Source organism: Chelmon rostratus, chromosome 21 (genome assembly GCF_017976325.1).
Source record: "Chelmon rostratus isolate fCheRos1 chromosome 21, fCheRos1.pri, whole genome shotgun sequence".
In the NCBI taxonomy this organism is placed as follows: domain Eukaryota; kingdom Metazoa; phylum Chordata; class Actinopteri; order Chaetodontiformes; family Chaetodontidae; genus Chelmon; species Chelmon rostratus.
Window position 1 is genome coordinate 18153103 of NC_055678.1, and position 12625 is coordinate 18165727.

At 42.1% G+C, this 12625-nt stretch overlaps 1 protein-coding gene across 1 annotated transcript in view; it reads left to right on the forward strand.

The window, feature by feature from the left end:
* The window catches only part of dnah9 (dynein, axonemal, heavy chain 9), a 128776-nt gene that overhangs the window by 16549 nt on the left and 99602 nt on the right, over positions 1–12625 (forward strand). Inside the window, exons 15-28 of the mRNA XM_041963466.1 lie at positions 934–1175; positions 1358–1493; positions 2761–2957; positions 3088–3350; positions 3573–3734; positions 5016–5238; positions 5484–5650; positions 7776–7919; positions 8086–8245; positions 9567–9722; positions 11281–11413; positions 11548–11825; positions 12218–12348; positions 12465–12591. Of these exons, the coding sequence (XP_041819400.1) occupies positions 934–1175; positions 1358–1493; positions 2761–2957; positions 3088–3350; positions 3573–3734; positions 5016–5238; positions 5484–5650; positions 7776–7919; positions 8086–8245; positions 9567–9722; positions 11281–11413; positions 11548–11825; positions 12218–12348; positions 12465–12591 (2519 nt within the window). The remainder of the gene's footprint in view (positions 1–933; positions 1176–1357; positions 1494–2760; positions 2958–3087; positions 3351–3572; positions 3735–5015; positions 5239–5483; positions 5651–7775; positions 7920–8085; positions 8246–9566; positions 9723–11280; positions 11414–11547; positions 11826–12217; positions 12349–12464; positions 12592–12625) is intronic.

Below are 12625 nucleotides of genomic sequence, written 5' to 3' on the forward strand. Positions count from 1 at the left end.
GCTGAGAGGAGTTTGCAGTCAGACTCTGTAGGGGGACACTGTTGGAGGCTGCTTGTTGTCATGCCAATTGAAACTACTAGCTGCCACCTATTTTGTGACTGCATCCTGAATTGCAAACGAAATTAAGGATTAACATTGGATTTGAAGAACTGAGAGTTTAAGAAGCCCAGTGACTGTGTATTTTTCCCATTGAAACTAATGCTAAACATTTAAGCATTTTTGATAAGGACCCCTTTGTGGTTTTTAAAGTATTGTGACCAAGATAAAGACCGAGCTGATGTATCAATCCAGCCGCTTTATTAGTCTGGCTCTACTATGAAAGGCCCGAGCCAATCAACTGTAAGAGTGGTGTGATTGTAGGGATGGCAATGTGGGTCTGTAGGTCAGACGGGCTGTCCAGGCTGAAGCATCTCATGGACTGCCATGAAATTTGGTATCGGTATCCATATTCCCATCAGGACAAATTGTTGTCACTTTAGTGATCCCTAACCTTAATCAGGTCAAAAACACCATTTCGCCAGTACTTAATTTAATGGCTAAGCACCTGCAAAACTAACGTCATTCGAATTAACCTCAGCCTCAGCTCTGCGTTGTGTTTTGTGCTAACTAGCTAGCATGCTAATTCAAAAAACTACTAGGTAAAAAATAATCCAAAATAGAATGAAAGCATACACTGGAACCTAAAACATGTTCAGGACATCCACAAGTGAAAGTTGCTGAAATATGTTGATTATAGCTCAGTAGAGACATGCTGAAAACTTCAAGATCATGGCCTAAGGCATCAAAATGGTCAGAGACAAAAAGCTCTGGCTCGAGATTTTCTTGGAGATTCAAGTGTTTTAGTCACACACTCCATTCTAGCTTCATTTTTTCATTTATTTTCTATCCTTTTGACCTCTCAGACACTCATCTCTGTCGTCCATTCCCATCTAGATATTTGGCAGTACATCCAGGAGGTGCGAGACTCCGTCTGCGACCTGGAGAGCCGGCTTCAGAGGACCAAGGACAACGTGGAGGAGATCCAGAGCTGCATGAGGTCCTGGGCCAGCCCCATGTATGACAGGAAGGAGGGCAGGAAAGACGCACTGCTCAGTCTGGAGGACAGGGCAGAGAGGCTGGACAGGTTTTACAGTCTGATACGGTCCTCTGGAGAAAAGATCCACTTTCTGCTTAAGGTGCTGAAAAAGAATTTCCTCACGCTTGTGTGATACATTAAACTGGCTTTAAGTTTCACTCACATTTCATCATTCTACAGGGTCATCATGAAGTCAGCGGATACTGACTTGCCTTGAAATTTAATTATTATTTCCAAATGTGGTAGTGATGATTCAGCAGTGTCACGCTTTCCGTGTCTTAGAGCAATCTGGAGCTGTTTAGAGGCGAGCAGACCTCTGAGGAGTGGAAGGCCTACGTGGAGTACATCGACGACATGATTATCGATGGATTCTTCAACAGCATCGAGTGCTCTCTCAAGTTCTTCCTGGACAACACTGGTAGGACGTTAATGAACAAAGGGTACACAGACAACTGGAGTCACAAGAAGAAAGGCTCACAGTTAATATTGCTGTAGTGATAATGGTGTTACTACTGTTGTCTGAAAGCCAGAATGTTGCTGCCAGCCCTGAATGTAATATCCCAAAAAAACCAAACCAAAAACATCATCCTCCAGCCAGCTCTGACTTGGACAGCATCTTAGCAACACATCCTTTGGGGTTTTGATGTCAATTGGGTGTCCGCCTGTATTGGCTGTGGACATGAAATTGGTCTGGACTTACTTGCTGGCAGGAGTTTTGTCAACCAGTTTAGATGGACTGGGATGTGGTTCAAGATGTGATGGATGGTTGCCAGGCTGCTACTGTGTCCACTTCTTCTTCTTCTCCTCCTTATTCTACACGTTCTTTTGCCTCTCACCTTGTGAGGATTCAAACAGTCTTTCATGATCTCTTAGCATGGCAGTCCTCTAGAACAGTGGTTCTCATACTTTTTACTCAAAGGTCCACATCTGATTTTTGCGAACACATCACAACACGTCTCAACTTTCACTTATTTCGGATTTATTTCTTTTGTTGCAGAAATACAGTGACTAAATCCATGAATTAAATAATAATCAAACTAGAAATGTCTTCAATGTTCTTATAAACTCTCAACTGAATTGATATATACCATCACATCTCTTCACTTCACAAAACAACCTGAACCTGGGGTCTGTTTATTCCCTTGTTCTCGAGCTTTTGGTTATAGTGCAAGGTCCTCATCAGCATTTAAAGTTTGCTCAGGTGTATATCATCATGTTTACCAGATGGTACATTTTTGCATTTTGTTTCAGCAACATACTACCGTCAGCATGCTAACATGCTCACAGTGACAATATTTAGCATGCCGATGCAGGCATAATGTTTACCATCATATTTTAGCATGTTAGCATGCTAGTAGTTTCTAATTAGCACTAAACACAAAGCATATCTTGACCTGTTGTTGGCACAAAATGAAAAACTATAGGCTCATTTATCATTTTAAGCTTCATCCTCTGGGAACCATGAATTTAATGGCAATCAATCTAATAGTTGTTGAGATATTTTAACCCTGGGCCAAAGTGGGGGACTGACTTTTTAACCTCACTATGAATTCTCCTTTGTATGTTTTCTTCATTTCACGATATTTAATCTTCAAAGTAACAAGTCATAACAAATCCATACGTTAGACTCTCACAGTGTTTCCACTGTAGCTTCATCTGTTGCCATTTGTTTCCTTTGGGTCCAGACCAGAAAGCGTCTTCGGCCCCTCTATTTGAAGCTCAACTGGATCTGAAGGTTCCCGACATGGTGTTCACTCCACCTCTAGACTTTGGGGTGGGGGACAGTTTCTTTGAGTTGGTGGAGAGCCTCATCAATGATGTGTTCAGAATCTCATCACTGGTGCCGCGCCTCGCTCAGCACAACCCCTTCCCCCACTACCAGGTACTGACAGCTTGATGCAGACCCCCAACATCTACAACTTGTAATCCTTTTTCATTTGCAATATCTGAAATGCAAATCACTCGCATCAACGTGCCACTTGTCCAAGAAACCTATTAAAATGTCCCCTCAGGCTGACATGGAGGACATGGCTGATTTGGCAGACATGCGCCATCTCCTCATGGAACGGGTGCAGGACGTCATGGCGGCGTGCTGCGAGTTTCGCAACTCTTTGGAGCGCTACAGCTATCTTTATGTGGATGACAGGAAGGAGTTCATGCGTCAGTTCCTTCTTTATGGTCCCGTTCTCAGCAGCCAGGAGACGGAGGGTTACCCTGACGACAGTGTCTCAGAGAGCCCACCAACACTGGATAACTTTAGAGAGCAGGTGGATGGGTGGGTATTGGTCAAGTGGACGTGAGTGTATGTTTGTGTGTGTTCTTAATTTTCCATCTGTTGTCATTTTTATGGTCATCTCCTCTAAAGGGTTGCCTTTCGATTTAGAGTCTTTGTTTTTTGAGTGAAACTGAAGTTGAAGTTAAAGAACAGTTGAAATAAGTATTTGAGTTTGGTTTAGCTTAGTTACGTGACTAAAACCTGTTTGTTGCCATACTGTAGGTACGAGAAGCTCTACGAGGAGGTGCAGGGTCTGGTGCCGGTGCGTGTGTTCCTCGGGTGGATGAAGGTGGATGGCCGTAACATGAAGAGTGCCTTGCTCAACATCATCAAAAAGTGGAGCTTCATGTTCAAACAGCACCTTGTCGACCATGTAACGAACAGGTGAAGTACAATCATTTTTTAAGTTTAGCTGCTATAGCTGTACTTGGTCTAATACGACCAGTAGCTTTTTGTGGCTAATGTTAGCAAACTTTAGATATTATATTTTAGGTATTGCTGACTAACTGCCATTACTGAGTCAGTTTTATGACTTTAGGACCCTTCAGTACTTACTGTGGTCTTCTGTATTGGTAAGGCACCACATCAATTAAAAAAGCAAAATTCTGCTGTCAAATCTGTTCATTTCAAATATAATTTCAGAAATAAGTGGATTCTCTCACAGGGATGAAGTAAACTCACTGTGCTGAGCTAAGCTCAGCTGGTGAATTTTGATAGTGTTGAAAGTGGGGTGTTTTTGCATGGCACGTACACTTATGGGAAAGGATAAGAACTGTGTGAATTTACTGTTGGTGACAGAGCTAGCTTGGAGAGCAATTGTGGCTGACTAGCGCTAGCATGTTCACAGTGACTAGTATGTACCCGGCTGATTAGCTTGTTCCCGTTGACAAGCATAATTCTGCTGACTTGCATGCTCCAGCTGGCTGGTGGCTGGCCTGTTAGCTGTTGTAGGTTTATCAGCTAGCTGTATGAGGACTCTACGTCACCGAGCTTTGAACACTGCCTATTTTGTGAGGATACACTCATGAAATTAGCTGTGCCGTGTGACTGGGGCTCTACACTACATTTTCACATGTTACATATAAATGTTTTCCGTTTGATGTTAAGTTTTCTTTATATCCTTAAGTGTAAGGTTAAATATTCAAATCTAAATGACAAGTAAAAGGCACATTTGTAGATGTACCTTAGCATTCATACTATAAGTACATTAATGGCAAAAATTTTACCTGCATCAATTGAGCTGATGAGCCTTATTGAATGAGTGGCAAGCCTTGAAGAATACAACAAGTCCAACTGCCTTTGACATACTACTCTTATATATTAAAGGGGCTAAGTAGATTTGCCATGAGTTAGATTTAATATTACATTTGCATAAAGCTTGCAGGTGAGAAATTTAGAAGAAGAATCATTAAAGACTGAGATATTCTGATTTAAAGTCCATAGAATGGCTCAGACTCCAACACCATAATGAAGCCTGATAGTGTCTCTCCACTAGAAATGGATAAACATCTGTGTGTCTGTGCGTCGTCATCAGATAACATTACACATCTGATTTCACCGGTTGAGTAGCACTCGCTGGGGTGCATAACTGACCAATTGTACACATTGAATGAGCCATTAATATATGCGCCTTTATTGATCATTGTCCTCATCATGTGTCCTCAGTCTGTCAGATCTGGAGAAGTTTATTATTGTGGCTGAGGCTGGCCTGAGCCAGCGGGTGGAGGAGGGTGACTACTGTGGCCTTGTGGGTGTCATGGGTCACCTGCTGGCTGTTAAGGAAAGACAAAACACCACAGATGCTATGTTTGAGCCCCTGCAGCAAACCATCGCTCTGCTGAAGGTCTATGAGCAGGAGCTGCCTGATGTGGTCCATAAGCAGTTAGAGGTAAGGACTGATGTTCAGTCACTTCACATTCTTTTTACCAGCATATATTCTGTCTTCTGTTTCTTTCAGCTGACACAGAGCCTTTTCTTTTACTTTTTCTTTGTGTCTTCCAATCACCCATCTCTGTTCTGCACTATTCCTTCTGGCAATTCATCATCTGTCACTCCTGTCTGCCTTGCTTTTATCTCCTTCTATTCATCTCCCTCTCTCTATATCTATCTGTTTATCTATCTGTCCATCTGCAGGAGTTGCCAGAGAAGTGGAACAATGTGAGAAAGCAGGCTCTCTTAGTCAAACAGCAGGTGGCGCCTCTGCAGGCCATCGAGGTGGCCAGCCTGCGTCGAAAGTGTGCCTCGTTCGACGTGGAGCAACACACCTTCAGGGAACACTTCCGCAAAAACGGGCCCTTCAGGTAGAATAGTTGTCAGCTTTTTTGCCTGTACGAGTTTGATCGATGACACTTTATTTTAACACCCCCCATGTATCATTTATAAGCAGTATACAAAGACTTAATAAATGGTTGATTACACACTGTAGTGTAATTGTAATCGGATATCTAGTTTTTATTTTATATGAAATATTCTGTAACTGAGTATAATGGAGCTGCAGTCATAACTAATGATATGTGATTACACAGCTGAACAAATATAACAAAACAATATATTATATGTTTGTATAATGTAAATGCTGCCTGTTCTTTAACTGCACACAGCTTGTAAGGAGGTGGTTGAGGTGGATGGTGGACAGTATAAAGCATAAGGCAGAGTGCTGCATATGGTTAGATTTAGGCAACATTTGCACTTTGGTTACAGTTAGGCAAGGTTTCTAGTTTTGGTTAAACGCTAGCAAGTAAGCACATCATGTCGTGTGCTCCAAAGACCACCACCTTTCCTTGTTGGTGGTTTCACCATGCAGCTTGAATTCCACTGGATGCACCTTGTGGAGGTCAGCGTACTTGTGGTCCAGTTTAGTTGAACGTTGACCAGTAAACCTGCTGATAAATCGGCATTATGCTTGTTGCTATGGCGCGTGCAGTTTCGCCCTCCCCACTGGAAATAACGGCCTTGAACTGAGTGATGTGAAACTGGTGTAAAAGCCCTCTAGTCTAAACTTAATGCTTTGAGTTGCCTAAACACAAACAGAAAAGAAGTTAATCATGACTTAGTCGCTACAAGCACATATTGTACAGTGTATTACAAATATAGGGATTATAGAAAATCTACTGAAATTCATTGTCAGTGAACGCTGTGCATGTTTATTACAACTCCAATTCCAAAAAAGTTGGGACGCTGTGTGAGAGTGAAAAGAAACAGAATGCAACCTTTTGCAGTTATGTTAAGTTATTCAATGCAGTAACATCAAGTGGTGAACCTCGCTCCATCCTTGCGTCTGTGTGAATGACTGAACCTTTCCAGAATACTCCTTTCATACCCAATCATGATACTATCACCTGTTACCTGTTTACTTTGGAATGTTCCAAACAGGTTTTTGGAGCTTTCCACAACTTTCTCAGTCTTTAGTTGCTCCTGTCTCAACTTGTTTGAAACATGCTGCTGCATCAAATTCAGAATAAGCAGATATTTACAAAAATCAATGAAGCTGATGAGGTCAGAATGATCACATTCTGTATTATTGATGTTTTCTGCAGCATCCCAACTTTTTTGAAATCAGGCGAGTAAAGACAAAAAATAAATTTGGGGAAAATTTGTGTGATGTTTGTTCAGCTGCATCTTATGGCCTTCATCCGTGTATGAAGCTCTGTTGTCATAGAGAGTGAAGAAATGTGTATGCATAATTAACTTGATCTTTGAATACAAGAATATAAGAATTATTATCATAAATATAATACAATACAATACTAATTCTCTATAAAATATTAAGACATATTATTCATGATTACAGCTCTAATATAATAGTGTCAATCATTCATCTTCTGTTTTTACACCAGTTATGAATGCTTCACAAGAGGAACACTTAAAATGACTTTATGTCGTATAACTACTATTTATTGTGCTATATAAGCAATTATTGATTAAAACAAATCGTTAGTCTTACATTTGAGTGTTCCAGAGTCAGTCAATGAAGGCAACACAATTCGCTATATAGTTTCATTTCCAAAGTTCAGCAAATGGCTTTGAAAAGATAAGAATGTCACCTTTCTGCCTTCTCACTTGATATTAGAGAAGTGTTATCTTGAGGCTCTTACATCCGACAAGGCTAATTGAATCTTAACATAATGATAATTAATTCATAGGTAGAGATGCTTCGTCATAATGTCTAATTGTCAGATTAGTTATGTGTGTAATTGGTCTCTTAATAACCTGGTGATTATTTTCCCATTAATGTCATGGAAGTCATTGTTAATTGTCACACTGTGCATTTAGTGCTGGAGACTCTGGTCTGGTTCTGCTGCAGCCAAGTCAGGCTTGGCGTAACTGCAGCCCTTCATTACCTAAACACAACTTGATTCATACCGGGCTTGTGCAAATGTGTGTGTGTTTTGATGTGTGCCTGTGTGGGCTCATGCATTCGTCCAGGTTTGACAGCCAAAGCCCCTACCAGATGTTGGACGCGTTCCACCGGCAGATCCAGGAGCGGGAGGCAGTGATGGCCTCCCTGGTGGAGTCTGCCAGCTTGTTCGAGGTCACCATCTCCGAGTACAGACAGCTCAGACAATGCAGGTAAAGCCCAAAGCTGGAAGCAGAGAATACCACGAGCCCGTGCCAAATTCGAAAACTAATGAGCCGTTACAGCAGAGATGCTCTTCTACATTCATAGGCAGTATCTGAAGTGTTCTGCTTTTCATGCTGGTTTGATTCACTTTGTCCACTCTGCTTCATCCTCCAGGCGTGAGGTGGGCCTGCTGAAGGAGCTGTGGGACATGATCACCGTGGTGGAATCCAGCATGGCGGCATGGAGGACGACTCCCTGGAGGGAGATCCATGTGGAGGATATGGAGTTGGAGTGCAAACGCTTTTCGAAAGACATACGGGGGCTGGATAAAGAGGTGAGGGTAGAGAGCGGGGAAGGATAGGAGCACATTTGATATTGCTAAGGTTGAAAAGTGTGGGAGGCTGAAAACAGATGAATAAGTAATTTCCAACTGCAACCACTGGCCCTTTTGATAAACCCCTCCTTTAGACAGTGATTGTAGCCCGAGAAATGTTATTAAGTATGTTTTTTAGTCTTTTCAAAACCAAAAACTCAAGAGCAAATATGACAGCGTGCTTGTGTTTGCTCTAGCGCAACCTGCAATCATTAGCATATCTGGTGAACTAGCTTATTACTACCTACCGTAGTAACAATAGTAGCGTTACTTCCAAGGCAAAGGAACGTATCTTTGACTAGTTACGGTATTTTGTGGGGTTACACATTACTTACAAAAGCCCCTATCATGATAGAAGGCAGTGTAGAAGCTTGTCCTGGATGCTATAGGAGTTTAAGCTAACGTTTACGACTTCTCTCCAGCAACATTAGCGGAGATAGTGAATTGCTATTTACTAAACAAATCAGTTACTTGTCATCCTAGAATTGTTTTCTCTTAACTATCTCTTCTCTATGTTGAAACATATAGTTTGAAAATCTGAAAAAGTGTGGAAGCTAATCAGTCAAACAAGGTTACTACAATGAAATTACATTTTCCTTATCGTACTTATTACAAACTAGCAGCTACACTGCAAAACGAGAGCAATGCTGTTTCTTTATTTCCATGTCTTCGACATGAATAATCAACTGAGGTTGCTTAATTTTTCCCAGAAGAAATACAACTTTAGCCTCAGTCGCAGTCTGTTAGCATTATATCATGTATGTAGCCATAGTGCATACAAGTGAGCTGGAAGCATTAACAATTCTGCTGACTGCATTCTCAACCAACTCATGAAGCTAACACTGGCATAATTAGCTAGCTAGCTACATAGCAGATAACTTAAAAAAATGATGAATCATTTTAAGTAGTAGGTCAGCTCTGTTATCACTACAAATTGTATTTGTGCCATGCAAGAACATAAAGCTTGTCAGGCGTAGCTACAGTGAACAAAGCGGCTGTGGATTAGCAAATGGTCAACTTGGAGTTACTGTAAGTGCCTTGCTCAAAGGCAAAGAAGTAGTTGGTTTGGGAAAGGAGAGCCATAACTCCCATGTGTCTCCATGCTTAACCGCAGCTGGGAGTTACAGGTCCTGCAGCTTGGGAGCACCGAATGTGTGTAAATGCATGAATGTCAACATCACTGAAAAAAATACAACTAAAATGAAATCCGGAGCTGCAGCTGCAAGCTCCCTCGTTTCTGTCAAAAGCTCTTGTACTGATTCCTGGCCTTTATCTCTGATAGGTTAGAGCGTGGGAGGCCTTCACAGGTTTGGACAGCAGAGTAAAGAACCTCCTCATCTCCCTCAGGGCCGTGGCAGAGCTCCAAAATCCGGCCATACGAGCCCGACACTGGCATCAGCTAATGGCTGCTACTGGAGTCCGCTTTACCATGGATCAGGTTCCCAGTTATTCTAGATAGATTTATATCTATATCCATATATTGCCTGAATTCACATTGTTAATGTACATTTATAATGTACATTTGAAGATTGTTTTTAAATGTTTAATATCTGAAACAAGCAGTGGTGTTATTATCTTGCCAGTAATTTAAGGACACACTTGAAGAGGGGATAGAGCTTTCTCCAATTATTTTCATATATTCTTTCCAGCTCTATCTGCATTCTCACACTTCGGCTAGTTTGGACTGTTTGTTCTGCTTCAGTTGTTTAGTTTGTACATTTATTACAGAGACTAAATTGGCCTTATAGAAGTAGCGTTATAATGTACTCACAAACTTACTGATTAACATTTAGCAGGTTGCAGGTCCTGCTGTTTAGTCACCAGTTTTATGCCTGCTAACTTACAGGCAATTAATCCTTTACAACCATCTCCCTTTTGAAATAATAAAGCAAGGGACATTTTTTATCTTTGTACTCTTGCAACAGAATTGGACAACTTTTCATTTATGTTGTTGGACTGCCCTGAAAGTAAGGAGACAGCATATTTCTGAGGTTTCAGTCATATACATATATTGTATGTTCACTTTCCATAGCATTATCTTGGGTTGATCAGTGAATCGTTTTCACATCAAAATCCTACATTGAAAGAGTGGAACTGTCAAATCACGAGAGCTATGATTTTGATTAAGATTTACTCAGCTGTAACTAATTCAAGTAAAAAAGTGTCTGTTAAGTCACTTGCTATCACCGAATGAGGCATCACAATGGTGACTGAGCCTGTAGCCCACTGTTGAAAGCCCTAGCTTTACACTATTATGAACTGGGTGTCTGTGGTGGCATTCCCAGCAAAAATCACAAGCTGCACACACTTTGTGAGCGTTTTCCATCGCTCAGCAGTGGTTGGTCTGCCAGAGAGGGTCGGAGGAGCTAATGCAACAGGCCCACTCTCCAGCTTGCTTGTGTGTGAAGTAGCATACTGTTTTTCCAATTTCAAACTTCAAAAATAAGTGCAAATCCAAAGACATCACACAGTCGTTTGAATCTTCTGGAAGCGATACCGTGAAACACACCTGCAGTTACCGCTTATCGCCATAGATGCCGCCGAAGAGAACCTTTGAATCTTTGAAATTTAATGTTAATACCTTGAGTTGGCTGAACATTAACACTGGTTTGTCATGGGTGCTCTCTTCCCTCCTGTGTCCATTTTACTATTTGATGTGATGATGCGCTATAGATCACAAATACTGGCTTGGAGTAAATTCGTTTTTAATTAGTAATTCATAAATAATTACAATTATATTGCAACATTGATAAGAACAATTGCAATAAAACATTTTCCTAAAAAAATGTACCTTCTGCTTGTAGGTAGTGAACCCTCTGTTACTGCAGCTCTGCAGTTTGATCATAATAACAGCTCTCTACTGCTTCACATGAATGACACTCAAACCAGCAAACACAGCTGGGTCTCAGCAGTAATATGCTCCTAATCATATCATTTTATATAATGTAGCTTGTATGAATTGTTGGTAACGTACTAATGTGGTTTTCTATGAACAGGAGACCACTCTGGCTGACCTGCTGCAGCTGAACTTGCACTGCTTTGAGGAGGAGGTGAGAGGGATTGTGGACAAGGCTGTTAAAGAGATGGGAATGGAGAAAGTCCTCTCTGAGCTCAACTCCACATGGACAGGTAGAGTAAGGGCACACTTTGTTGTAACCGGATTCTCTTTTAGTCTGTGGTAGCACTTTTTTTCAGCACGAGTGTTTTTCATCCTGCCATGCAGAGTTTATGACCTATTGACGGAGTACATTGATCCCATTCAGGTATGCAGTTCCAGTATGAGGCCCACCACCGGACCCAGGTGCCTCTGCTGCGCACAGACGAGGAGCTGATCGAGACGCTGGAAGACAACCAGGTGCAGCTGCAGAACCTCATGTCGTCCAAGTACATCGCCCACTTCCTGGATGAAGTGTCGTCATGGCAGAGCAAACTGTCTGTGGCCGACTCTGTCATCTCCATCTGGTTCGAGGTGCAGCGGACATGGACCCACCTGGAAAGCATCTTCATTGGCTCAGAGGACATCCGCTCACAGCTGCCTGAGGTGACGCACTGAATAGATAGGATCACATACATGCACACACACACGCACACACACACACACACACACACACACACACACACACACACAGCTAATTACAGCTCTATAGGTACACATCACTGACAGGTTCATATGCATGCAGGCCTGAGCCTGTGCCCTTGCTGTTGCCATATGAACCCAGATAGCATGACTGTAATAGCTGTTAATTAAGAATGCATTAATTGGCTCATACTCCTAGTTTAGGAGCTGAGATTACACGACTTTTTAATTGCTCCTGAGATGTTCGGGCTGTGCTTAAACCCAGATGTTTGCCATTAAACCTCTGATTCTCCCCTCTCTCTCTCTCTTTTGGGAACCTAAATCTCCTGGCTGGGCCCTCTTGAAATCCTCTGCAGGACTCCAGGCGCTTCGAGGGGATTGATGCCGATTTCAAAGAGCTGGCAAACACTGTGCATCAAACGCCCAATGTAGTGGAGGCCACCAATAAACCAGGTCTGTTTGGTAAACTGGAGGACATCCAGAGCAGGTGAGAGTTCGCTCTGTTTCGACTCCTTGTGTCTGTTACCAGGGGCACTCTTATACACACTTTATACAGTATGCCTTACACATGGATGCACACTGACTCGGTGTATTTCCCTGCAGGCTGTCTCTTTGTGAAAAAGCTCTAACAGAATACCTGGACACCAAGCGTCTGGCCTTCCCGAGGTTTTACTTTATCTCTTCAGCTGATCTGCTGGACATCCTGTCTAACGGGACCAACCCACACCAGGTGGCTCCACTAGTTTTTGCCTGAGGATCAGCAA